At 56.0% G+C, this 27,826-nt stretch overlaps 1 protein-coding gene across 2 annotated transcripts in view; it reads left to right on the top strand.

Moving 5' to 3' along the window:
* Window positions 1-20,529, top strand: part of Kiaa1614 (KIAA1614 ortholog) — a 33,493-nt gene extending 12,964 nt beyond the window's left edge. For both annotated transcript variants that reach the window (XM_047520605.1, XM_047520604.1), the window contains exons 4-10: window positions 656-799; window positions 6,203-7,737; window positions 9,778-9,931; window positions 11,446-11,704; window positions 14,830-14,957; window positions 15,687-15,871; window positions 19,361-20,529. In XM_047520605.1, coding sequence (XP_047376561.1) covers window positions 656-799; window positions 6,203-7,737; window positions 9,778-9,931; window positions 11,446-11,704; window positions 14,830-14,957; window positions 15,687-15,871; window positions 19,361-19,554 — 2,599 coding nt within the window. In that variant the 3' untranslated portion in view covers window positions 19,555-20,529. The remainder of the gene's footprint in view (window positions 1-655; window positions 800-6,202; window positions 7,738-9,777; window positions 9,932-11,445; window positions 11,705-14,829; window positions 14,958-15,686; window positions 15,872-19,360) is intronic.
* The last annotated feature ends 7,297 nt before the right edge of the window (window positions 20,530-27,826 follow it).

The raw sequence follows: 27,826 nt of genomic DNA, 5'->3' as shown, positions 1-27,826 counted from the left end.
GCCGACTTGGTCCGAGTCCAGCCTAACCCCTCAGCTCCGAGCCTGTCAGCCCTGGGCTGATTCAGTGCAGGTTTGGATTAGGTCAAAGGCAAGGCAACAACAGGATTTGTAAAAATGTCCTTCCCCCAAAGGGCTGGAACTGTGATGGGCGACGCCTTGAGTCCTGTGTCTGCAGTGGGAGCTGGCGGAGCTGTGTGTGCTTGAGTGGGTGTGCGTGTGCGCACCGAGGCCAGAAGGAGACAGGAGGTGATGCGTGTCAAGACCATCTGTCTAGGCACAGGCCCAGCCCCACAACCCCAGGCCCTTTCCTCCCTCCGCCCCGAGACAACCCCTGCTGTCTGCCTGGGGAAGGAACAATAGAATAATCTGGAGACTCCCCTACCCTTTTCTAGATCCTCCTGGGTCTCGGCCTTCAGTCCCTGAGCAGATGTTCAGGGCCAGGCCAACTCCCCACCCCTCATCTGGAGCCGCTCAGGGCCATTCCCAGACCCCAGGCCCCAGCCTGGGTTCCTCTGTCCAGGCGCTGGAGGGAGAGGCGCACATGTGGGACTTTTCCTGACTGAGCTGGTGCTTGACACTGTTAAACCCCTCCTAATCTGTGTTATTTTCTTCTAATCCCTTCTTCGCCCGCCCTGGCCTGTGTGCCACCCTGCAGGACCTTTGGTCCCAAGCCGGAGCCCATGCTGAGTGCCAGGCATGAGGAAGCCAAACATCTGCTGCAGCATGCCCGCATGAAGGCCAGGACCCAGCCCCTCCGTGCCAACCATGATATCGTGCCCGCCATTGCTCAGGGCAGCCGGTGAGTGGGGCTGGAGCCAGGCTGGCCTGGGAGGACTGTGACAGGGAAGGCTCCTCCCTCCTGTGTGTGTGCGCTTTCCATGTAAGGCACTTGCGGTGGTCACTGGGTCAGTCAGCACCCCGGTACTGAGGGCTTAGAGTGTCATGAACTGAGATGAATGAACCGTGACCTGAACTCCTTGGGGGCATGGAGGTTATGGTCTCCAGGGAGAAAGACAGCCAGACAGATAGTCACCCCTGTGGACTGTGGTGTAGGAGAGGAAAAATGTGTGTGCCAAGCTGGAAGTCTGTAACTCCACCTAGAAAAGACAGATGAGACTCTGAGATGTGGCTTCTCAGGACCTGAAAGAGGTCTAGATATTCACTGGGCAGATGAGGGAGGCAGGGGTGAACATCCCAGAGGCAGAAGCCATGAGCGGAAGTACTATGCTCAGGAGTCCAACTAGGCAGCAGAGACACTCTTGCCTGGTGGGGAGGCTGGAGAGCTTGTCGAAGGCCAGTCGTGAGGCCTCCAAGCCTGATGAACAACTTGGATTCTTCTGTAATAAATAGCCAGGAGCCACTGAAGGACTTTAAGCAAGTGGATGGCACGGTCACATTTGTATTTCAGTAATGCATTCTGGCTGTAGGGCTACATCGGATCTGGCAGACTAGGACAGACAGGAGGCTGTTACCATGATCCTGGTAGGAGGTACAAGGGAGGAGAGTGTGGAGACCTCACAGAACTCCTCAAGAACCAGAGTGAGCCAGCTTAATAAGGCAGTAGAGAAGTGGTAACATCAGAACCAGACTAGCTGGGTTCAAATTCTGGCTCTGCCTTATTAGCTGTGCACCTTTGGGGAGGTCTCTCTTCCTCAGTTTCCTTATCCACAAAGAAGGGATTATAATAGTGCCTGTCTTCCGGGATCATCGTGAGGATATGTGAGCTAAAATACAGGCGTTCACAACAGTGCCTAGCATTCTGTGAGTGCCAGAGGACTGTGAGCTCTAGCTACCAATCATTTGATTACCTTGGGGGTGGGAAGCATTCAGGACACAGCCTAGGGTCTGATTCGCATCCAGGCACGTGGCGGGATCCAGCCAGGGTGCTTCCTAGGTGCAGGGGCAGACTTGGTCTTAGAGCATCCGCTGGCGATGTCCACTAGGCAGTTGCATACAGATCCGTGGAGGAGAAACTTGACTATTATCCCTCATTTCATGATGCTGAACAGGACCTCATCAGGGATGAAAAGATGGAAGAAGAGCAGCTTCCAGAACTTTCAGACACAAGTGACTACCCCTGAGTAACATACCCCACCCCCATCACCGTGCCTGTTCTGTGTATGGAGCATCTTCTAGAACTGCTCACACCTTAGAGAGTTCTCCACACCCAGACCCAGCCCTCACAGAGCTCCTGAGCCTCCTATGGGCCTTGCCAGATCTTGCCAGGCTAAGCAGGACCACTATACCCCAACGCCTGTGACTTCATTGGCATGGTGGGCATGCTGGGTCTGTCTCCATCACCACATGACACCAGAGGAAGCGAGGACTCTATGAAACTGGGCCATGTATTCTTTGATGGAGGGTGCTGAGCCTGCTTATTAGAGGCTAAAGGACCAGCTGGGTCCATGGCACACGCCTGTAATTCCAGTGACTTTGGAGGTGGAGGCAGGAACATCACAAGTTCAAGGCCAACCTCAGCTACTTAGCAAGATACTGTCTCAAAAATAAAATAAAAAGGCTGGAGATATAGCTGTGGTAGGATGCTCCTGGGTTCAATCCCCAGTGCCACCACCAAAAAAAATAAATAAGTAAAGGATAAGGACCATCGAGGACTATTGATCACTAGGACCAGAGGCTCTGTGTTCAGTGTCACTATGTCACTGTGGCCCTTAGGAGAAGGGCTTTGAAGGCCCTAAATCCTGGTAAGATGTGCACAACAGTCTACCCTTTTCTTTCCATGTTTTATGCCTTGTCTTTTCCTCTGGCTAAGGGTCACTTAGCATGGCTTCCTTGAGGCATCCTGTTCTTCACATATACCTAGGGAGAAGCCTGATTTCCAAGGACCCCTCCTGTCCTGCTTCCTGCAGGTGTTAGGCTGGATGGGAAAGCCAGAATAGACTATCTGCCAAGCAGACGGCCTGTGCACATACCCTCCCGGGCTCTCCTCTTCTCCACTTACTCCAGCCACTCACTACGACCCCAGTCACTAGCCTAAAGAAGGTTCCCTTTTTCCTGGCCATGGAAATGCTATGGAAATGCAAGGTGACCCACTTTAGCAGCTGCTGTGTCCAGAAAAGAATGATTGTGACTTGGCAGCACTGGGGAATCCTCCCAGGGAATAGCTGCAAACTCCAAGCCAGATGGCTTGCCGCAGCTGCTGCTAAAGGTCACGCTCTGTCAGATGGCCCTAGAGGGCTGGCAGAGTCAACACTGGATGCCACACAGGCCCCAGGCCTCAGCTAGAGGTAGGAGGCCCTGACCGCTTGGCAAGAGCTGCTGGAAGAGGAGGGGCGCCCAGAGCAGCCTCCAGAAGGCCTTCCTCCTGAGTCTGGCTGGAGGTGGCCGGGCAAGCCTGGACACAGGGCTTTTCTGGAGGTGAAGATGGGGAAGCAGCTGTGTTTTCTAGAAGCAAATCGACATAGAAATTAAGCAACCCCTAGAAGCCAAAGCTCCTGCCATTTTGGGGATAGGCACACCTAGATGGGTGTTCTCAATCCCAAGAGGGCAGCACATGTGTGCACGCTGAGAGGGTGGCACTGTGCTGTCCTGCGTAGGTGTTGGCTGCATAAGACTCTGTAGAGCTTGACACCACACATTGCACCATTATAGAAATCACCCCAGAGAGGGGCTCATTGCGAAGGAAACACAACTCCAGGCCACAACAGAGGTATTGAGCTCAGGCCAGAATCCTGTCCTGGAGGGGTGGCTGCTGGGGTCTCTGCTGGCCTCGTCTTGGGGTGGCCAGCTGCTGTGGGATTTGCTTTCTGTGTGCCTCATTCGATCTGCACTTACAGGCCTCTTTGCACTGTTGCTACCACTGCTGGTGAGGTGGGGGCCTCTGGGTTTGAAAAATTAAGTTGAAAGACACTCCACATGATACTCTTCACTCCTTCTTTTAGAACAAAAACGTTTCTCCCTTTAGAGTGAATCCTGGGGTAGCTCAATTCACCGTCTCGTATGTAGAAGTCAAGGACACTGATGTGGGCCTCCCTTGTTGGGTTAGGACTGAACAGCCTTGAAAGCTGCGGTTGGTTTTATTTTATTTATTTTGCCAGAATTTACAGCTCACATCCCTTCAGCAGAGCAGGGCCTTGGCCCTGGGGTCTTTACAGGGGTGGTTTTCTAAGCCATGTGCAGGATCGCCGGTGGGCCTTGCCTGTGTTGGGTGGACTGGCTGGGGAGGGTGTCCTCCTGTGCCCTGGGGCTAGTTTCTGCTTGGTGATGAGACTTCTCTCTAGGGATTGAGGTTGCTGTTCCGCAGAGGTCGCTCACGGCTCCAGCATCTTCTGAGTCTGTGGTAGCCAATGGGTGGTGCAGGTGTTCTGGGGCGGGAGACACCATCATGGGGTACTAATCGGGGTTTTCCAGAGAAACATGACCAACAGGATGAACCACACAGAGGTTTATTTTAAGGAACTGGCTCACACTTGTGGAAGCTTGTAAAACCTGTGGAGGATGCCGGCAGGCTGGACCAAGGGCTTTGCTGTGTCTGTGTCCAAAGGCAGCTGGCTGGCAGAATTCCTTCTTGCTCAGGGGATGTTGGTCCTTGTTCTCTTAAGGCCTGGTAGGGTGAGGCCACCCACACTATGGAGGGTCACTACTTTATTCAAGGTTCTTTGATTTAAATGTTAGTCTTCTCAGGAACATGGAGAATAGTGTTTGGACATGTCTATGGGCACTGTGGCCCAGCCAAACTGACACATCAAATTAACCATCACACATGGTTTCTCTGCAGCAGAGAAATGCAGACAGGTAGGAGCCAAATGCAAGCTAAGAAGGAAGATTCCAGGGGCAATGGCAGGAGGACCATGTGGGGTGAAGAGGGCAGGAGCTTGGAGGCCCTGCCAGTGGGTGGGGGACACAGAGCTGGAGAGGAAGGTGGGGAGGAAGTGGAGGGCCTGTATTTTCACCCCAAAGACCATCAGCTGGATCCTGGGTCCTCCTGTGGGGCGTGTGTGAGGGAAACTATGCACCCAAGGGCCACAGACAGGAGGCAGTAGAGAGGCCGGAAGGGGCCACTGTAGTGTGAGAGGTGATAAGTGAGGGATGAAGAGTGGCTCCCAGACACTTAGCAGTGGAGTGGGGGGAGGCTGCGAAGGGGAGGGAGAGCATGGTGCTCACGGGTGCCTGTGACAGGAAACTGGCCTGGGCCTGGGCCTGTTTGCACAGTGGCCTGAAACTCCAGCTTCCTGGCTCCTGGGGCCTGGTGTGGGACGGGGAGGGGCTGTTTCTGTTGCTGAGCAGGACCTGACCCCTGCTACGTGTCTCCCAGAGCCAGAGCTAATGACTGTGAAGACTCTCCCAGCACTTAAAATGCCCTTTCCTCCAACGGGCTTCAGCTCATGTGCGTGTGAATGTACCCTTGGGGCATCCATGGGGGACTGGTTCCTCGATCCCCCTCAATACCAAAACCTGGATGCCCAAGCCCCTGATATAAAATGGCACAGCATTTGGATATAACCTGGGGCTGGGATTTTGCTCAGTGGTAGGGCACTTAGTAGTGTGCAGGAGGTTCTGGGTTTGATCCCCAGCAACACACACACACACACATACACGCACACACACACACGCCATATGACCTACGTACGCACTTCTCGCTGTACACTTCACATCATCTGTAGGTTGCTTGTAACACGTAATACAACGTGAATGGTTGTTATGTTACAGTGTCTAGGAGGTAGTGACAAGAAGAAAGATCTCCCCGTGTGTGGTAGGGACGCAGTCATTCTGTGGAAATGCTTTGGTATGCAGCTGGTTGGATCCGCAACGCGGGGCTGTGAACACAGAGGCGACTGCGTTCTGCAGCTCCTCACGACCAGAAAGGCCCGGTGAGCACTGCTCCCTGACCCACAGCCACACAGAGGACCGGGGCGTCTTCCCTCTCTACAGTCCTGGGTTTAACAACGTTTCCTCTCAGCTCAGGCCCAGCCAGGCCACAGCGGGAACAGAAGCAATGACAGATTATGTGGCTTCTGTTTGGTGCCCTGTGTCAGAATCAGAATGGGCCTGTAAGACAGTGCTTGGCCTTGACGCCCCAGGAGGCTGATTTGGGGTAACCTTGTGGGTCATAGCAACCCTGGAGCACCATGGAGACTGTCCCCCAGTGGTGTGGTGAGGGTCGGGCCAGGGTGTACCTAGGGGGGCACCTCCTCCTGCCCCCGTCCTTCTTCTACCTGTGACCTCTCTCCTGTTTCTTCTTTAGAGATGGCCAGAGCGGCCCAGCCCCAGCCCCCAGGATGGCCTCTGCCTGCAGGGACAGCCTGCAGAATGGGAGTGTGAGCGACAGCTCCCGCGAGGAGTCCAGCAGTGGGCAGTGGCCCAAGCAGGGCACGTCCCCGTCTCACGTTCGCTTTGAGGATGAGACCGCCTGTGAGGCCGAGTTCCGCTACCTGGAGCGGCTGCAGCAGCGCCAGCGCCAGGTGCTGAGCACAGTGCTGCAGGCTGCGGGCCAGGGGCCACTGCGCTCCAAGCCCCAAGTCACCCACTACACTAACCGGGACGTGGGCGAGGTCGCGTTCCCCAGGTCCATGGGTGGCTTGGACCGCAGGGCCCGCCTGGTGCCACCAGCCCCATGGGGCAGCAAGGGGGAGTGCCGAGCCTGTGGCCAGTGTCTTCAGGATGGACACCCTGCTGAGGGGAAGGTGCCCCCCGGCCCTGGGGCGCCCCAGGGACTGCAGGCTGCCCGTGGAGTGGAGGAGGTGGTGCTGCAGCCCCAGAGCTCCCGTGGCCTCAGCTCCCCACTCCAGCTCTTCCCTGCTGAGCCCGTGCCCCACTCAGAACGGATCCCGGAAACCCACATTGGAGCCACCACCATGTGCCCCGAGGAGGGGGACTCTGCCCTGGACAGCACGGACACCTCAGACGGCTGCCGGACAGACAGTGAGGAAGCTGGGACCTCTCAGCCCAGCAGGACAGGTGGGTGGCCCAGAGGCGGCAGCCTCCAACAGCGGGGCTCCAGGCCTCAAGGAGGCCACAAGCGGTCCAAGAAGGCTGAGATGGAGTCGTCCTGGGGCCCTGAGGCCCCGCAGGGGGTTGATGATGTGGAGGAGGGAGATGAGGTGAAAGAAGGCAGAGGATGTACACTTGAGGGGACTCTGTTTCTGAGAGAAGATGCTGTCCCTAAGCCTCCTGAACTGGAACCTGAGAGGACTTCTCTTGGGTCCCAGAAACAACCTGGACCAGAACTGAGAAGTCACTGGACCCACCCTGTGGACTCCTGGGCTCCTTGCAGGACAACAGCTTCCATGAAGTTTGGGCCCTCAGGACCAGGCAGACCAGACCAAGTTATAGAAAGCCACAAGTCTCCTGAAACTGTCTGCACGTCCTCCTTGCAACAGAGCCATGCAGAGCCCTCTGCCCAACGCCCAACCCAGCAGCCAGCCGCTTCTCTCTCCCCGGAAGGCTGGGTGCCAACACCTCCCTCTTCAAGGAAAACCACCTCCCCTGTGCCTCGCAGGAAGGCAGCACTCTCTGGACCCTGCAGGAAGGGGAACCAGGGAGAACCACCCTCTTCTCCAAGAACTATGGTTCTGGAGACCTGTGGGCTCAGTATCCCCCAGGCCCAGTCCTGCAGCCCCCAAGTCAGACACCCACTGTTGGCCCTCTCCACCAACAACTGCAACAACCATATCTCTCTGGGGCTGCAGGAGCCCTGGAGAGCAGCCGCCCACGGCGGCAGGGCAGAGAGGAGTCCCTGCGGCCAGGAGCCGGATCTGTCCCTGGAGAGCAGCGGAGACGGTAAGGACTGTCCTTGCTCAGGCCCAGCCTCAAGCCAGGTCTGTGACGCTCTGGGCATTCAGTCTTCACTTGCCTTTCTTCTTAGTCGTTCCCAGCAGCCCCTCAGAGCAGCGACCCGTGTCAGGGGAGCCGGTGGAGTCTGTGGGTTGGAGACAGGATTCAGCATTGGCCAAGAGCAGTTTAGCTAGTTTCCCTGGTGGGAGGCAGGACCTGGGGAAGGCGGTGGTTCCCAGCAGCAAACTCCACGGCTGCAGGTGGCCTGGCTTTACAGGAATTTGGCTCCTGTAAAGCAGGAAGAGACAGCAGCTCCAGGATCCGTAGTTGGCTTAGGGCAGCCAATGCCTGGGAATCACGGGACTGACGCCTTTCCCTCCATCCTTCCACGTCCCGCACTCACTCGCTCTGTCACCAGCAGTGTGGCGCACTGTGCTGGGGGCTGTGCAGAGTGCATAGTGAATTGCTTCAACACGAGACCTGCCCTTGTGACTTTTTGTGGCCAGGCAGACATGCTGCCCCGAGGGCCGGTCACCAGGAGGCAGAGCTCCTACAGGGTGTGGTAGGGCTGCTCTCAGGCCTGAGCCCTCCGGGACCCCAGCCCTACTGGGCCGGGTGGTGGATTCAGCCGGCAGGCTGCCCTTGGGCGGGGTCATCCTGTTGTGATTGGATCCTGGGTGTTGGCAGACCCAGGCTCTGACCCCCAGTGTTGTGATCCCTGGTGACACTCAGTTGGTTGCTCTTGAACAGAGAACAGGCTTGCCCCACAAGTTCCTGCTTTTGTGCAGTAGCTCTAATCACCTGGGATCCAGAGCTATCCCTCCAACCCTTGTTCACAAACCCTGAGGGGACAGACCTCGCCTGAGGTCCCTTCTATCCTGGGCTCAATTACGGTCCCTTCCCTCAGAGTGCTCTAGGCTAGCTCTCGACCATGTCCCCTGTGGGCGGGGGAGTGGGTAACCATCGGAGGTGGGGGCCAGCTGCGAAATAAAAGCTATGAAAGTAGTATATTAAAAGACTAAAGACAAGAGTGAGAAATATATATATTTTCAAGCAGGGGTGTGATGGATTGAGCCGACCAGAGGGGTCTGACTCTAACAAAGCAAAAGCCCACGCTTGCTTTATTTATATCAGTACAGACCAAAGAGGATCGGCATGGACCTTCTTTATGAAAAACAGGATAGGGGTGGGGGTATACAGGTTGTTTGGTGCTTAGCAGGGTATGCCCATCTCCGGCGGCTGTGTTTGAACTTGGGGCTGTGAGCTAGGTCAGGGCACCAGCGTGATCAGAGCGTTCTGGAACTGGGGAGTTTCACCTAGGAGCTCCCAGAGAAGCAGCTTCCCAGTTCGCAAAAGGCTCCCAACAGCTAGCTGCTGTTTCGCTCCTAACCGTTTCCCCTGGGATTCTATCTTGAGCCCTTTCTGGGAAGCCCAGGCTGTCCACCTTGAGGCCTGGAGCAGAGAGCCAGGTGAGGCTCCTGTCATTAGCTGCAAGACCCTGGGCAAGTCATGCACTCCCTTGGTGCTCCAGTCTCCTCTGTAAAGTAAGGACAATAACAGAACCTCCCAGGAGCCCCCAAGACCATCTCAGTGGGGGAGTTAACTCATGGCCTGTTGCTCCCCAAATGGTGGCAGTTGTCATAACTGTGAGAACTAATTAGATGACATAATTGTTTTCTGTCCCAATATAAAACGTCCTCATTTCCAACTATGCGCCATGATATAGAAGGGGAATGACTTCTCATAAGCAACACCATCACTTAAACACTTACTAATCATCTACTGTGTACCAGGTGCTGGGCTGGGTGATGGGGCTACAGCAGGCCACAAGACCCAGTCCCCAAATCCTCGGCCCCCATCCTCTGAGGGCCGTCCCTCCTCCACCTGCTGCTCCCTGGGTCTCTCTGCTGCCTCCACTGCTCTGCTGAGGCTCCCACCTCTCTTCCCTCCTCACTCTCCCACCTCCCAGGCTGGGCCTGTCCCTCTCCCCCACCTTGACCTGGGGGTGGTCAGCCTGGCACAGCAGGGATGCTGTGGCTGTTGCAGGAGGACTCCAGGGCTCTCGCACCTTGGCCGACACCGTCGTCAACTCCGTGGGCATTACCCTCTCCCTGGCCTCGGAGGAGCTGGAGTCCGGCCAGGAACTGGAAGGAGGCCTGCAGAGGACAGAGTCCAGTTCTGGAGGGCATGTGCCTCCCGGGTGAGTGGCAGGAGTAGGAGCCCTGCCTGCAGGGGAGGGTGCTGGGCGGGGAAGGAGACCCCCAGGAGTGGTCGCATGACTGGCCTTACTGCTCCCAGATCCTTGGGGTGTTCCTAGACCATGTCCTGGCCTGGTGGCCCTGCCACTCCTACTTAGTTCTTTTTAGTCTGATGTACCTGGTTATTCATTTAGTGAACATCCCCTGAATGGCCTCACGTCCCAGCCACTGTGCTGGTCACAAACCCAGCCGACAAACCTGGCCCTCTGGGTGCTGTCTGGAAGGACTTGCTCCTGACCTGGGCTTGGAAACCAGATGCCGAGGAAAACCGTTTCCCTCCGCTTCTTCAGCTGTGGGTCTGAGTCCTTGCCTGGGGGACCTCTGTGGACTGACCTCGAAGCTGTCATGAGCCTGGTGCTCTGGCCAGGCCCTCTGTCCCCTGCCTGGTGACTGCATGCTGCGCAGGCCTCCCGCACACCCGGAGCAGCCCCCATGTCCGGCCCTCTGTGTGCTCCAGCAGTTGCCGTCTGCTCAGCCAGTCCCTCCCGAGTGTCTCCACCCGGGGTCTGACAGCCCCCGACAGAAGGCAGCAGCTGCTGTCCCAGGTCCACCTCCTGCTACCACGCTGCCTTCCACACCGTGCCCAAGCCCCAACTCTGCCTGCCCCCCCCGCAAGTCTTCCCCAGCTCCCACATCCCCCGGCCATTTCTCCTGGTCTCAGCTGTGTCACTTCCTCTCTGCAGCTACAGTAGCCTGGCCTGCTCTCCGCCTGCACTCGTGTTCCTTACAGTTCCTTCTTCACACGTGATAGTCAGGAGCGGCTTTTTAAAACCTGAATTAAGCAGCATCCTTTTCCTATTTAAAAACCTTTTCCTCCCACTTAGAACAGAATTCAGACCCCTTCCCATGGGTGACACCCTCCGTGTCTTCCTCCTCCTCTGCGGCCTGACCTTATCTGGTGCCTGTCTGCTCTCTTCTCGTTACCTGCACCCAAGCCCTGTGTCCTGGCCTCTCGTTCCTGAGCCCGACCCTCTTCCCATGCTGGGCCAGGCGCCTCCAGTGTGGCAGCCTGCTCCTGCTTGGCATTCAGCTTGTAGTGCAAAGACCATCTTCTCAAAGAGACCTTCCCTGGTCACTATTTAAACCAAACGCCTGGTCACTCTGCTCCACCCCACTCATCAGTCACTCACGGTCTTTTAGTGGTCTGTTGCCGATAAGCTCTGAGAGCAAGGACCTTGTTTGTCCTGTACGCCACCGAGCCAGGGCCTGGAAGAAGCCAGCACACAGGAAGTCCCAAGAGTGTTGAATGAGTGAACCAGTGGGACCCATAGAGGCCTTTTAGGGCAGGGCTTGCCTCAACTCCTCCCCTACGTGGAGCACCTGACAGGACTTTCTCCACCTCATTGTCAGTTCCCTTCAAGGGCTTTGGTGCTGGGGCCTGAGCCCTGGGGTGTGGCTTGCCTTGCTTCCCTCCCAGCTCTCCACAGCCCACCTCATGTCCACCCTTCTGTTTCAGAGCGTCACCGGGGGCCAGTGCAGGGCCCAGGACACCCCCAGCTGCTGCTTCTGAAGTGAACAAGAAAAGGAGCAGCGGCCTGGCCTCCACCCTGGGACTGAAGAAGCTCCTCTCCGTCCTGGGCCAGACGTCCCGGCCCAAGCTGGGCAAGTCCCGTAGCTACAGTGTGGAGCAGCTGCAGCCTGCTGCGCCCAGCCCAGCCTCCAGCAGCAGCGCCTCCAGGGTGAAGAGAGCCCCGTCGCTACAGTCCCTGCCTCTGGTGAGTCCGCAGGGCCCCAGCCAAGGGTTCGTGAGGCTGGTGGTAGAATGAAGGGCAAAAGGAGAAGGAAGTGCCCAGGGTGTCTCCCAGGGTGCCCGTGGTGGAGAAAGGGATGCTACTGGCTCCCCACAGCTGATCTGTGAGATTGGGTTCCCCGGCACAGGGCAGGTAGGCAGCACCCCACAGCTCTGTTCTTCTGCCCAGGCCTGGGCTCATCCTAGATTCCTCCTCCCTCAACTTTGCTACCTCTGCCAAGTCTTTGGAAGCACATGGTTGTTCTGGAACCTTCTCTATGGCCACAATGACTTTTTTAGTCCAGGCGCAGATCTCTTCACTCCTGGGTTCCCTCATGCTTCTTGACTGGCCTCCTTGCTGTGGTCCTTCTCCATATGGCTTCCATAATGGTCTTTCAGATATGCACTCTGGCCATACCACGCCCTCACTGAATGTCTGTCCTTCATCACTTATGTCCAAGATAAAGTTGAGGCAGCTCTGTGTCACTGGAGGGTGTCTGTGATCTGTCTGCGTTCATCTCTTATCACGCTCAGCCCGGGGTGTCCTATGCACTTCTGTGGTCAGATCGCACACCAAGGGACTGAATCTCCCCCTGAACCGTTGCTCCCTTTTTCCAGCTCGTCCAAGTCCCCAACACCTGCCCCAGACCCGAAGCCATTCCAGTTCTTCCTCAGGCCGAGCAGGGCCTCTGCTGGGTGCTTCCATCCTTCAGGGACAGTCTCCTTTCTCCCCTCACTGCCTGAAGCTGAGCGCTTTGAGGGAACCACTTGATCTTTGCACTGCCAAGGCCCATCCTGATGGCGGCTGCAGCTCCTCCCTCCGTGTGCATTGGGCGGTGGACATGGGCACCTGGCAGATGCCTTCCCCTGTGCCAGAGTCTCAGCACGACAACTGCAGCTCGCTGCTCCTGACCAGGTTCTGTCCTCGCAGCGTTCTTTTCACCTCTGCCTCTCCTGGACAGCCCGAGGCAGGTGGCTTGCATTTCTCAGGCCGCAGGGGAAGAGGGTGCTGGCTGAATGAAATTCAGCCAAGGTCAGTCCCAGGTGCAAGGTCAGCACTCAGAAAATACCTGCTGGCCAGTTGAGAGAAGGCGAGCCGGGGAGCAGCCAGCACAGGGCCCTTGTGCTCCAGAAGCTCATTTGTGGGACCGGATTAGCTGCCATCAGCGCTTCTGTCTCTGTAAACTCCTCGAGGGAAATGCGACACCATGAGTGAACAGAGAGGTTTAAGCTGAGTGAGCACAGACGGACAGCAGCCTGTCCCACAGAGCAGGCGGAAGTGCAGGAGGGAACCAAGCAGGCGGAGGAGGAGTCTGCCTCATCCAGAAGCACTGTGACGCGCTGGCGGGGAACACCGCTGGTCAGCAGAGTCCGGCGGGAAAGCGGCAGCTGCTCCTCCCTGGGCGGTGCTGGGTGGAACCCTGGGCCCCACACACGCAGGGCAAGCGCCTCCCCGAACTACCTCCCAGGCTTTCGTTTTTTGAGACAGGGTCTGCCCAAGTTGCTGAGGCTGGCCTTGACCTTGTGATTCTCCTGCCTCGGAGTGGGCAGCTGCCTGCTCACACTCCTCTGGTGGGCCGTGGCTCTGCCCAGGGCCCTTGGAGCTTGTGTCTGGAAGGCTCCCCTTTCTTCTTCCCTTCTCCCCATTTCCTAGGAAACAGCTCGGCTGCTAGGTCGGGGCCCCCCTCTTAGGCTTCTTGATAATAGGTCTGCCATCTTTAGAGCACCTAGTCCTCAGGCTGCTCTAACAAATACCATAGGCCAGGCTGATTATACGTGACAGAAATGTATTTCTCGCCATTCTGGAGGCCGGGAGTCCAAGGTCAAGGCTGAGGCCCCGTGGGTGACTGGTGAGAGCTGCTTTCTCAGAGGACTGAAACCTCCCCTGGAAGAGCCCAGTGGCTCTGCCCATGAGGTTCTGCCTTCATGACCAGGCACTTCCCAAAGGCCCACTTCCTTGGTGATTGGGTTTCAACAAGGGCATCGAGGGGCACAAACATTCAGACCATAGCAACATAGATTCCAAATGTAATAATGTATGTGACATTTGCTTAAAAGTCTGCTTCTCCCTGCCTCCGTTCCCACCAGCCCAGCCCACCTTCAGAATTGTCTGCTCATTGGGTCACTTTCTTTTTGTTGTTTTTGTTTGTTTGTTTTTTGGGTACTGAGAATGCAACCCAGGTGCTTTACCGCTGAGTCACATCCCCAGCCCTTTTTATTTTTATTTTGAGACAAGGTCTTGCTAAGTCACTTAGGGCCTCACTAAATTGCCGAGGCTGGTCTCAAGCTTGCCATCCTCCTGCCTCAGCCTCCTGAGTCGCTGGGATTACATTACACACCGTGCTGTGCCTCGTTGGGTCATTTTCTAGACTGCAGAGCTGATCCCCCTCTAATTAACATCGTGCATTTGCTCCTTAGCAGGGCATTTGAGGTCCTTCAGGGCTGGCCCCTGCTCTGGCCCACCTCCCACAAACTCTGTGGCCTCCCCTCCCAGACCACACATATGTTCCAGAACATGCCAGGCTTTCTCACTCTGTCCGTGCCTTCACTCGTGCTGTTTTTCTTCTTTCTGGAGCTTTTGTACCTCTTTATTTACTGGATAGCTCTTGCTTTCAGTCTCGCTCAAGAACCAGCTCCTCCAGCATCCCCAGAACCCCTCAGCCGAAGCTCTCTTGACTCCCCTCATGTCACTCTTGCTTTGCACCCAGCGCTCACTACACACCCAGCCGGAGCTCCCAACCTGTGCTCATCTCCACTAAAGAATCACAAAATATTTAAAACCTTAACTCTTAAATTTTTATTTAATTGTATTGTTATTCTATGATTAATCCACTTTCACTTTCTTCTTAATCAGTGAGAAAGTTTGATTGTCTTAATGAGATAATTAACAATATAAAACTGAGTTATTTCAGCTAAAATTCAAACCAACTAACCTCGATGCTTCAGATGACTGTGCAGGCCCATCTGCAGGAGTAAGTTCTAGTGGGTCCTGCTGAGCACGTGGAGGTAGAGACCAAAGCTTGCAGGTCACTTTCTTAAGAGGACTTCAGTCCTCTGTCAACCCCTGCCCAGGTGGTTTTCTCACCTGCAATATTGGGCCTTCTCCACCAGGTGTCACCCTCCCACCAACGTCGGAAAGCTTCCTCCTTTCAGAACCTCCATTCTCTGCTGAGCGGTAAAGGGGACCGGTCCAGCCTGTACCTGGTAGAGGGGCCAGAAGACTCCAGTGCCCGAGGCAGGTAAGCATGGACACAAATGGTCTGGAGGGTAAACTCAGAGAACGGCCATTGGAGCTTTAGGCTCAATTCCTTCCTGCCTCAGCATCACGTTCCCTTTAGAGGCTGCCTATGCCTCCCACTCCACAAACCCTGGGTGAAGGGACCAAGCGGAGCAATAGCACCTCTGCCTTCGCCCTGTGCAGGGGTACTGAGAAGGTGTGGGATGCTGGAGGGCGTGAGCTGGCAGGTTGGAGTCCTCTCTCCCTCTGCTGCTTGATGGCATCTTGACATCAGAATGTTCTAGAGTTTCCTTAGCCTAGCTTAAGATCTGACTGACGCCCAGAGACAGGGGCCTCCAAAGAGGGCCTTGACCCACACGTGACCTTTTTTACCAAGGACCTCTAGGCTAGCTGCTCTCACCCAGGGCTCCGTCTATGAACTCCTAGAAATGTTATATGAAATTACATCTTCCTTTGGCTTCTCAAAAGTCTCTATCTAAAGTGTGGACATCACTGCTGGCGGACAGAGGGGAGCCTTCCGGTTCTGCAGCAGGCACTGAGGAGCCTGGGACAGGTGTGCAGCCCGCCCACCTCCACCCCAGGGTGTTCTCTCTGCAGTCATGGTCAGTGGAACCCCAACCTCCAGTGCCGGGCTCCTAAGTCTGAGATGCCTTGGTCATCTTAAAGTCAGGAAAGGCTGAGCCCCCATGCTGGACCCTCTGTCCTCAGTGTGTCTCTGGTCCCCTTGCAGGCTAGCCAAGGCCCCTCCCCGGCGGGCCCTCAGCGTGGAAGATGTGGGTGCCCCCAGCCTGCCTCGCACCGTGGGCCGCGTAGTGGAGGTGTTTCCGGATGGCACGAGCCAGCTGCAGCTGCAGCGCTCCCCGGAGGGCACTTTCGGCTTCTGTGTGACCTCTGGGAACGGGCGCCGGGACTCAGGTATGCCCCTTCCCTCCCTCCGCAAACCCAGCCTTGCCTCTTGGTTCCTGTTGGGTTGCTTCTGGCCCTTGGCTGAGCAATGGAGCTTTGCAGATTCCAAATCTGCAGGACTGGAGTTCACAGGAGTCGCACCTGCAGACCCTGCCCGGCAGCTGCGCAGCCCTGAGGGTGGAATGCCCGGGGTGGGACTGCCAGGTTTGACTCCCTGCCCCCCTGCTACCTAATGACATCTCGAAATCAGAATCTTGAAGGCCATCTTTTCAAAGCAGAGTGGAGGGAAATCGCCCATGCTTGCCAGGTCCCAGCTGCCCCTTTGATGTGGTTGATGTGTTTCGGTGGCTCCCTCCTCCCTCCCTGGTTTGTCTGGGCATGTGGAGTGTGCCTGCCTGCCTGTGCCACCTGTCCAGGTTCCTCCCTCGGGCTTCATGGGTTATGTTCAGGTGGATCCCGGCTCCAGGCTCCTGGCTGGGGCCTGCTGGGTCTTGATTCCACGCTGGCAGGGGCGGCCAGGAGCCCTGGACCTCATCTGCCCTCTGGCCACTTCTCAGTACCAATCACCCATGAGTCTCAGAGCACCTTGCCTTGTCTGGGCCTTTGCCCGATGTCTGTGGTCCAGAATGCTTCTCAAGGCAAGGGAAAGCTCCAAGCTCTTCCCAGGTAAGGTGAGGAGGGAAGGAGGGAAGGCAGACACGGAGGGAGGGGATGGAGGGGAGAGGAAGGGAGCGATGACTCAGAAAGACATCCTCAGGAGCCTGTGTCCCTGGGCTCTGCCAGGGAGGGCGAGTGCTCACTTTATCTCCTAGGTCAAAGTTGTTTAGCTGGGGAGAAAATCTGCCCACCCCCGAGTTTGCAGACTGCACAAGCCGCATCTGCCTGGTCATTGGTTCAGCAAATGATACGGAGCACCTACCAAGTGGGTAGCAGGTGGAACAGACATCCCGGCCTCTCGATCACACATTCCAGTGGGAAAGTTAGACCGTGTTTGCAAAGGTCTACCCTGTATTTTATGTGTGTGTTGTGTACTGTATGTGTATTACTTACATGAATTATGTACCTGAGAGAGTGAAAAATACTAAGGAACAAGTACAAGCAAAGCTAGTGTAGACAGGCTCCCTTTTGGGGGAGGGTACCAGGAATTGAACCGTGGGCACTCGACCACTGAGCTGCATCCCCAGCCCTATTTTGTATTTTATTTAGAGACAGGGTCTCACTGAGTTACTTAGCACCTTGCTGTTGCTGAGGCTGACTTTGAACTTGTGATCCTCCTGCCTCAGCCTCCTGAGCTGCTGGGGTTACAGGCATGCACCACACCGGCTCGTGTCATCTTTAAGAAGCCTGTCTGCCCAGTGCGCACACGTGCATACCCTCCCCCCAAAGTCTCTTTGGCCCCTTTGTAGGCAGTGGGAACCCTTTCCCTACTTCCTGTCCTTGAGCAGTGATGGGCAGGATCTCTCAGGCCCACGGGCTCCTTGGGCTCTCCCTGGCCCTGCTGCCCTGGGTGCCCTTACCATGCTGGTCCTTCCCAGGTGCACCCTGCTCCCAGTGCTGCAGTTGGCCCCTGGATCCCTGAGCACAGGGAGGGTGGCAGCCAGTAGTGCTCCTGGCTACAGGCCCTCCTCCAGCAGCAAAGTCACTTCCCCTGGGACGGCAGAGGGGTTGTGAGCTGGGGCTGGTCTGGCTCCTTGCCAAAAATGTGCAGATGCCAGTGTTAACCTGCTGGCTGTCACATCCTATCCTCACCAGCCTGTGAGGACAGCCAGCCTTACCTCCGCTTTGAACTGCTGCAACAGAGACGCACATCCTTAACAAAGGCCACCTCCAGCAGACAATGCGACCTCTCTGTCCTGTTTGTTATGACTTTCAGTTGGGGAACCTGCCTGTCTTTCCCAAATGCCAGAGTAAGGTCAGCATCAGGCCTAGCCAGCTGCATTCTCTTGGGGTTTATCATTACTCCCCACCTGCCTCTCCCGTTGTGCATAAGACACTTCTCTGGGGTCTCCCTGTGTTGCCCACATATCCCTCCCCCATGCCACAAGCATGGAGAAGGGCAGGCAGGCTGCTCGGATGCCGTAGGAGGAAGTCAAGAGAGGGCAAGGCCATTGGAAAGCCCTGTGCAGCCAGGATGCAGACACACTGGGGGTACGGGGCGACTAAGCCTTGCTGAAAAGGTGCAGCCTGTCCAAGAAGCAGCCAATGGAGCGCCGCACCCCAGCCCAGGGAAGGCATTCAGGGTGCTGCGTGCAGGAGCAGGCGCAGAGGCTGGCTCTAAAAAGCCAGACTGAGGCTGCGCTGGAGCGGCTCCTCCAGGACACTGATCCAAGATGCCACAGCTGGCTTCAAATCAGACACTGCGAAACCAGACCAGATGCCCCTTCGTGTTCTCGCTCTGCACCTGGTTCTAGGAAGAGGAGGTGGAGGCAGCTGTTCACAGTTCTCATGTGTAGCCAGCTGGCCAGGGCTGGCAGTGGGGAGCGGTGGAGGCTGCACTAGCTGCCCAGCAAATTCCACCAGAGTTGTCAGCTCCACAATGTTGTCCCCGAAGGTCATCCCCTGTAGTCCTCCAGCAGGCTGGGCTGGCCCTCAGACCCTGTGGTCACTCCATACAGGAAATGGGCAGTGGGCTCCAGCCTTCCCTGGAAAAGCCTGCGCCTCATTTAATCTCAGGTGGGAGCAGCTGATGGGAATTTGAGAGGTGTCCGGCCCTCAGCTGGACACTTTTGTGCCGCTTGGCCAGCAGAGGCCAGGGGAAGCCAGTCCCAGGCGAAGGGCTGCCCCGGCAAAGTGGGCTGAGAACCAGCTACAGAAAAGATGCAGAGAAGCTTGGTCCCGGGTGCTTGGGGGCACCTTCAGACACAGGGACGATCATGCTGCCAGGCAGGGCCTCCTCAGATGGAGGGGGATGGAGAGTGTGTGACAAAGAAGAGACTGCCACCATGGCTTTTGAAGTATTTTTCTTGGGCTTTTGCCTGGATGCCTCCGAATCCCGAGTGAGGAACTGTACGTAAGTGAGGCGGAGGCCAGGTCAGTCTTGGAGGGTCCCATGTGGCAAGCTGGGCCTCAGCTACTCCACTACCCCGTGGACACTGTCCCACCACACTGGGCCTGGGCCCCTCAGGGTAGCTACTGGATCTAGCTGTGAGTCCCATGGAGTGCCAGGAACCCAGGGGGCATTTTTCTGCATTTTGAAAACCTATTTTCCTCTTTATATTACATCTTGGAGAAAGATAAGATCAACTCATTCACACTGGGGTGCAGGTGAGTAACACCACTCTCAAGCATTTCCACTTTTAAAGGACATGGGATTGGGCCATGAAGGGGACACCCTCTCTGTAGAAACCCAGTCGTTGCATGATGGAACCAGGTGTGCGTGTGTGTGCACGTGCACGTGTGGCATGCCTGCGCCAGCCCTCTCCCGCTGCACGTGGACAGCACTGCTGCACTGCCAGCTCTGAGCCGGGTCTCACTTGCTCCGTTCTCTCTCCTTGGCAGGGCTCTACGTGCAGGAGATGGCTGACCCCGACACTGCCAAGCTGTACTCGGGGCTGCTCCGGGTGGGGGATGAGATCCTGGAGGTGAACGGGGCCAAGGTTGCTGGGCCAGGCCTGGCTCACGTCCAGGAGCTCCTGGCCCACTCGGAGAGCTTGTCACTCCGTGTCCTGAGGCAGAGGCCCGTCCCACGGTGACCCAGAAGTGCTGCTGGAAGCTCTGAACCGCCCAGGGGGGCAGGGGGCTGGGAATGCGCTATACAGAGATACTCTGTGGACCAATACCGCGGATAATGGTGACATGCAGCCCCTCGGGCTGTGGCAGGGCTAGAAGTCTGTACGATCACTAATTCCTGTCCTTCTATGCTCGAGGTGGTGGCAACACTGATTTACTCCATGTTGGGGCAGAGAGAGATTCCATGGGTCCTTTAGTGGCCCTGAGAGCTGGTCCCATTCCCCTTCAAAGGTGCCCCCAGCCCCCAACACTGCAGAACCAAAGATGGAGGCCACATCCGCCACATCTCTCCTCGCTCCCACTCGCCACCTTTGCTCCTGGAGTAATGGACATCAGCCAGCAAGCAAATACCCCAACCAAACCTCCAGAGTGGCCTGATGAGGTGCTCCACGCCCCTTCTAGGTGTGAGAGCATCGGGGAGACGTTATCTGGTACCCAGAATAGTAAGGATTTCTAGGATTTTTTTTTTTTTTTATGGTATGTAAAGTTGAAGGGGAAAAATGAAATCAAGGCCAAGTTCAGGGAAGTGCAGCTGAGGTTGGCAGAATCTGGCCTGTGGACGGCAGCAGCCCTGCCCTCCACCTCTGCCCCGGTTGCTGCAGCCAGACCTGGGAGGCCCCGGCTTTGTCCTCCTGTCCCGCCTGGAGACAGGGCTGCAGCTGGTGTCTGACTGCCCCCAGCTGCAAGCTTCCTGTCCAGACCTCCCTGGTGGCAGCCGTGGGCGGGAGGCGGGCAGCAGGGAGGCTAGAGAGAAGGGGATGGCCATTCCACCTGGGTGCTTCCTACTCTGGGCTTGGATACAGCCAAAAGGTTGGCGCTCTGCCAGCGTGTGGCCATGTGTCAGTCTTAAATTATTAAAATGCAAGCTGAGGCTTCTGACTTGGACTGCTGAATTCTGGGCTCACTCGATCTTCACTGGCCCTTGGAGGCCTGGGACAGGGCAGAGGCAGGAGGGCACAGGTGTGGGCAGTTAGCATCCCAGAGGCAAAGGTGGCGGAGGCCCCCAGGGTTAAAGTCGAAGCGGGTGGAGATGCAGAAGCCTCCAGGGACAGGCCTGTGGCTAGGAGAGGAGCCCTGGGTAAGGCTGAAGATGGAGAGACTGGAGCCCAGGGGCCCTGGCTAGGTGCAGCTGGGGAGCGGGCTAAGCAGCCTAGAGGCATTTGGGAACTTGCCTGGTGTTGGCTGTGGGAAAAAACAATACAAAACCACACCACCATCAGCAGGTCGAAGTGAGTGTCATAGGCAGCTTTTGGGGGCACAGGGAGGCTGTGGCTGAGGAAGGGCCTTGGTGAGGGGTGACCCAGGGCCTCAGCTGCAGAGCCAGTTAGAGCCCCTCTCCTCATGGCCTGGGGCTGAGGCTTGAGATTTCAGCCCTGAGCACAGGACCGGGAGCTGGGCGCTGGGGCAGCCCTGGGTGCAGGGCAGGGATGAGGGAGGAAGAGCAACAAGCTTTGGGAGCTGGGCCACCTCAGAGACACTAGGCCCCTTTCCCCAAAACTGCAGAAATAGCCCCACAGAGGGAAAGTATGTGCAAGGAAACCCTGGCAGCTGCTGCGCCCCTCAGGTCACGAGGCTGGAGAGGTTTCACCTGGGCAAGGATCCCGGGGCTGGGGACGAGCTAAGTGGTAGGTGCTTGCCTAGCATACGCAGGCCCTAGCCATCCCAGCGTGGCAAAGGTGGGGGCGGGCTTCAGGGGCCAAAGGCACCTCTGTGTTTTCCGGATGGAGAGGACTACCTGCCTTCCTGTGCGGAGGAGATGGGGATGGGGCAGCATTGGGAGAAGCCAGGAAAAGGACTTGGGTAGGAGTTTCTGCAGCTGCCACCCACCGGGGCCGGGCGGGCCAGTGACATGTTTTATTTAGTCCTTATTACTATTATTATTTTTACAGTATTGGAGATTTGGTGCTTTACCACTGGGATAAAACACCAGCACTTTTTTATTTTTTTATTTTGAGAAAAGGTCCTAAGTTGTTGAGGTTGGCCTTGAACCTGCAATCCTCCTGCCTCAGCCTCTGGGTAACTGGGATTATAGGTGTGCACAACCATGCCAGGCTTAGTCTTTAAACTAATTCTGCTGGGCAGGGCCTACTAACTGTCTTCATTTCACAGGGACAGAGAACCAAGTTCATGTGCAATGACCAGGCTCTCCGTCCCTCCCCCTGTGATTTGAGCCAGGTGGCATCTGCCAGATCGCCTCTTCTAGCTGCTACGTGGCTAGCGCAGGGGCTCGGGAGGGAGGAGACTGTACAGGCGGCAGCGACCCCGTCATCCCTCCGGAGGCAACTGTGCTGCGACGCTGGTGCATCCTGTGAGTCGCAACGGCAGAGCGGGGTGTCCCCACGGGCCTGGGCAGGACGCAGGTTCCCGCCGAGCGGGCAGCAGGCGCCGCCGCCTCGTCTTTGTCCACACCGCGCTCGGCGACTTCTCCGCCGGCGGGCAGCACCCGGGCGATCCCGAGCGCCGCGGCCTCTCCTCTGTGCAAAGGCTGGCTTGAGCGGGCGGGGCTGAAGTGCAGAGGGCGGGTTCTCGCGGGGTCTGCACGCCCTAGATCGCCAGCCGCCCTGCTGGCGCCCAGGCGGGATGAAGAGGACCTTCTTTGCCCTGGAGGAAGGCACAATTGGGGGCAAGAAAGGGACAGACGAACCCAGCACGGTGCCGGTGCATTGCTGAAAGGGACTAGAGGCGGCTCTGAGCCAGGCTGGGAGGACGCAGCTGGCCCAAGGGATGGGGAGGTTAATGGGGCGACCCGGGCTCTGCACTTGGGTGGCAGGGGCCAGGGGATCCAAGAATGAGTATTTGGTGCATGCAATGTCCCCAGATCTCAGGCAAGATGGGGAGTCCCAGGCATGGCTTGAATTTTGGAAACTTAAGTAAACCTGGGAATCCAGGGAGGATCCGTTGGTGCCCTGGCACCCCCACCCCCACACCCCCTGCCCTGCCAGCCTGCTTCAGGCATATTTCAGAGATCTGCTGGGGTCCCTACGGCAACTCTGAGGGGGACACTGCTTACCTTGGAGTTACATATAAGGAAGGAATCTGAGACACAAAGGTTAAATGACCATCCAAGGTCCAAGATCCACAGCAAATAATCGGAGGCAAGATTCAAACGCAGTGGATTGCGACCTCCAGCCTGCTTCCTCACACCCAGGGCCCCTTGCACCTCACTCATTGGAGGCTCCCCAACACTGCCTCCCCAGCCCGCACAGCCTGCAGCCTCGGCTGACCTTCTCCCGGGGGATTTCGCTTTGGTTTTCCTCCAGGGAAGTTGGGTCCCAGCTCCCACTGCCCCCGCCCTGGGGTAGATCACTCTCAAGAGCAGTCCCTCCAAGCCTGGGGAACCCACGTGTGGATGGGTCATGAAAGCAATGCTGTAGATTAGTATTTAACCAAAAGAGCGGGGGCTGTAGAAAAGAGCGCCTGGCATAAGCAAGGGAAGCTTTCCCCACCCCCTCTAGCTGAGCTGGCTGGGGGCTGATGAAACCTTCCAGACCTGTGCCTGGGAAACAGCCTCGATCGCCGCCACCAAGAAGAGGTGCGTGACCTGGGAGAGGGTGCAAGACATGACTGTGGACTTCCCGGTCCTCTGAAGTGGCCCCAGGTTGGGGATTATGAAGTGGGTATTTGGGGAGGGGCTTCATCCCACACCTTCATTCACCTCCCCTTCCCTTGCGCTTGGTGGAGAGTCTTCACTGGGATGCCCTTCCCCTGGCCCACCCACCACTGCCTCGCAGCCTTCACAGAGATTGTGCTTCCTGTCCTGGGGAGTACCCTGACCCAGCATGCCACCTCTGACCCCCTCAGTTAGCTTCCACGGAATCCTGTACCAAGGGCTCTGTAGGTGACTCTCTAGGTGGAATTGCTGGTTTAGCCTCCATCAAACTTACCTGCCAACAACTGAACTTCCCTAGTCCATCTGCCCAACCCATTTCCACCCCCCAATCCCCAGGCTAATTCTGGAGCCATCAAAAGGCCCTGCTGCCATTGAACCCCCTTCCCTCCCTTTCTCCCCACCACCCTCTTGGAAGCGTCTTTCCCATAGAGCCAGAGCACCTGCTTAGAAATGGCAACAGTCTCACTTGGCAAGCAGCTCTGCCCAGTTCTCAGGCTGTGGGTTTGGCCGGGTCGGAGTGCGGGCCCCTGAGGAAGGGGGCTGCAGGGACTGGCTCAGATACACAGTCTGTAAAGCCAGGGCTTAACAGCTGCCTGCCAGCCCTGGAGGGTACTGGGCTGTCCTGTGGATGCCTGGCCACCCGCCGAGCCTGCCTTTGTCTCGGCCTTCTGCGATCTGGGCTCAGGCCCCTACTCACAATGCAGAGCTGCCCTGAGGGCCCTGGCCAAGTGCCAGGCACTGGGGAGAGGACTGCTTTGCCCTGGGGTGCCCACAGCCCCAGCTACAGCTGTGAGAAGACAAGCCAGCATGCCGCGGCCCGGTGACAGCACCAGGGCAGGAGGCCCCACTCCACTGGGGACCGAATGGCTTCCCTGGAGAGCCAGTGCCCTGTGGCCCCTTAAGCTCACCAGCCTCCATCCAGCTTGAGCTGAACTAGAACAAGGAAAGCTGGCGGGCGTGGGGCTTCTGGCGGCCTTCAGGAGCCAGTTTTGGTTCTCATCCTGGGCACCCAAGACTGTCTCCAGGCTTTTCTGGGTTTATGCATTAAGAGCTTGGCTCGCTTATTTTGCTTAATTCTAACCAAATAAATAAAACCTTCAAAACATGTTACCAGTTAGGATGACCTTCCTAAGACCCTGGGCCAGGTCAGTAGATTGTGTGACTCTACAGTGGACTTAAAAGGTCTGAGACTTGAAGTCAAGGCAACCGGTATCCACGCTGTATCCCGGGCACGTCTGAGTTGGATGCCTCCTCCCCTCTGCTCTGTGCAACCACCGTTCAATGGCTGGCAGAAACCTGCTGAGCAGAACACCCACCACCGCCGAAGACAGTCTTAGGAGGCAAAGGTCAGCCCGGGGTTCCAGTCTCTCTCCCACTTACTAGTTATGCTCGGGGCAAACTTCTTAGTTACTTCACATCTTACTTTTCAGGTGTAGAACAGGTCTCAACAGTATTTACCTCATGGCTTGTGAGAATCAGGGGAAAAAGACCTGCCAGCTTATCAGATTCTCTTGAAAACTGCCCAGAAGTACTAGCTATTTAGATAGAAGACTTGAAAAACTAGCTCCTAAAAAAGAACTGACGAGCTCTTCTCACAGGCCAGCACTCCAGTAAGGCAGAAGAGGGACTTGCGTCTCTTCTGTTCTAGTCTCCTGTGCCCCCACTGCTTGCCCTACAGAGACCGGGTGTGTATCCTTGGGGCAGGAGGAGGCGGACCGGTGCGTACACATGAAAACACTCCAAGACCAAAAGTGAGAACCGAAGACAGAACACCCAGGACAGAGCTTCCGGTCTCTCCATTTCTCTTTAATACTGAACAGCAGTTTCATACAGTTGTAACAGGATTTCAAGAGAAGTAAGAAACATCACTGACAGACTTCAGGGTGTAAAAATACCACTCTTAGGGATGGCTGGCTGAGTTCTTGTTTTGTTTTACCCAAGTGTCTTTCCTGAAGTTTTCAAGTTTGCCGTGTCATTTTCAGACTACAATCAAAGCTGTAGATGATGCTTCGTTTTGCAGGGATGTTTTCCTGTAGCCTGAAGTCCGAGATGCTACGGCAGTGGTTCTCAAACTCAAGCATGCATCGGAACCCTCTGGAGAGCTTAAGACAGTACTGACCTCCAGACTTGCTGATCTGGCAGGCTGGAGAAGGTCTGGAATGTGCATTTCTAACAAGTGCCTGGTGATGTTGCAGCCACTGCTGGTCCCATACCACCCCTGGAGAGTCACAAATCCAGCTGTGGCCAAGGGTGGGTAAACTTCCAGCCCCAGGGCTCTGGCCTCTTCTCACTATCTGGAGGGAGGCCACCCAGCTGTCGGCAGTCCCAACTCTGACCCCAATCCTTCAGTGTGCACTTCCAGTTAGTTAAATTAAATTGTTGCAAGGTTATTTATGCTTGAAAGATATATAATGGTTTATTTCTGCTGAGCTTTGCCTATTTCTGAATCATACTAATTTCTAATAATAAATGAGCCAGGGGAAAGCACATTTCCACTTACAAACGTGGAACCCATCATCATTTACAGTTGGGTTCCCTTGGTCCCTCCCTAAGTGGCTTCTAGGAACCCTCACCCTGGGCCCTCTCTCAAGTCTGTCCGTGGAGAGCTGGGCCCACCCTTGGTCGGTTAGGAGGTCATACAGGAGCTTAAAAGGAGTTCCAAACGCTTCTCTGGCCGTCCTCCCCGTGCCCCAGACGACAGGGCACACACTGTTTCCTAGGGATGAGCCAACAGCCTCTCCCAAGACGGCCCTCAAACCTCTCACTCACAAACAGGAACTTAGTGGATCTACCTTCTGTGGAGCTGGAGAAACAGCCCTGAGCTTGGTCCCACCCCAGGGCTGCAGCAGGGTGCTGGGTTGACACCAAGGCCAAGGAACAGGGCCCAAGAGCCGTCAGCAAATGAGGAAGCTGAGTGGTCTTCCTTCTAACATCCCCTGAATAACCAAGTGGGTTCGGGGTTTGATCGCGTAGCCTTAAATGAAACCTTGATCACACGCACCCTTTCTCACACAAGTCTGGCTGCAACTGGCAAATCTGGGTCTCGAAATGTTCGTGGGAAGCCCAAGCAACAGGGCAGGCATTCAGGACAACTGCTTTCTCAGCACAGTGAACATGTACATGGCCCTGGGGAGGGCACCTCTGGACAAAGGTCACATCCAAAGGAAAATAGCACCACCGTGTTAGTTTACAGCAGAGGGAAACTGAGTTTTTCTCTTTCTCTCCAACCACTTTCCCCAACAGCTGAAAGTCCAGATCACTGCAACCTGACCAGTGTTGCCACTGAACTTTCTGAGCTTCAGTGTTTGTTCAAAAGGAAAAAAAACAAAACAACAACAACAAAATCAACGACTTGAAGCACTGCGCACAAGTCAGCATCTGAGTAAGTTCTGTCACTTACAGCTCCAAGTGCCTTAACTTATCGCACAAAGCTTGCAGGTGCCCCATGACCTGACCAAGTCCAGAATGGGGTGCACCCAGTGACTCCACCCCCACGTGCACAGGGGTGAGCTATAGTTGTCTCATCTGCAACAAGATCACACTCAGTGACCCCGGGTCCCTCCGAGTTTACCCTCTGGATGATAACGACAGATCCGCTCTGTTGGTGTTTCACTGCCTGGGTCACCGAGCACCGGACTCAGCGCTCACTCAGTGCTGCTCGGGGCTGAGAGCTGCTCTACTCCACTTCTGACACTCTTGCTTTTTGGATCCAACACCAGGGACTAGAGTTTCCCAGTGAGCATTACCAAGTAAACAGTCGACAGTGGCACCCATGTTTACATACAACGGATCAGTGTGGCCTCACTAGAATCAGACCATTTAATCATATTTTCTGAAGGTTGGGAGTAAGGGCAGCTGGACATTCAAGAAAGACCACCTCCTCTTACCAAAGCCATCCAGGTGACTAACCCGGCCCTACTGGGTAGGAAGGCCCAGGAGGGGCAAGTTGCTGCATCTCCAGGGGATTGGCAAGGCCTCTCCTCAGGTCCTGTCTTCAGTGACTGTGGTCAGAAAGGGCACACGGCAACCGAGTGGGTAGTAAACCTGGGACTCCTTTGGTTTCACCTTCTCTCTACACTTGATGGGCAAAGAACATTCTTTGGGGAAAAAAATTATTCTTAAAAACTTGGGAGGGAAAGAAATGCCAGTGAGAGGAAGACAGAGAAACTGGAGGCTGCACACTTCATACTTTAGAGCATGTTTTCAAGACACTCGCTTCTGTTTTGGTGACAGATTCACCTTGCGGGACGAGGTGGAGCTGAGCAGCACACGGGCCACAGGGCCGAACCGCAACTCACGGTCATCATCTGATTTCTTGCTCTTCATATGCTCCAAATTCCTCAAAAGAGGAGCAGGCAATAGATGTCCCTCTGGTCTCACTTTATAGCCAGGGAAATTACCAAAAGAAAAATCTTGGCGCCACCACCTTTACTTACAGAAGGTAAAATACTTAACAGAGACAGATTTCTGTTGGAGTTAGACTAGATTTCTTTTCACAGCCCTTAATCTCACGAGGTGAGAAGGAGAGGAAGTTGCCAAGTTGTTGGCTACCAGACCCATCAGTCTGTTTAACTCTGGCTAAGAGCAGAGAATAACGGGCAAGTTACCAAGTTTCCCCCTTCAGC

Source organism: Sciurus carolinensis, chromosome 12, assembly GCF_902686445.1.
Source record: "Sciurus carolinensis chromosome 12, mSciCar1.2, whole genome shotgun sequence".
Taxonomy (NCBI): Eukaryota; Metazoa; Chordata; class Mammalia; order Rodentia; family Sciuridae; genus Sciurus; species Sciurus carolinensis.
The sequence above is the reverse complement of the archived record's forward strand: the minus strand, read 5'-3'. Positions and strand labels throughout refer to the sequence as shown.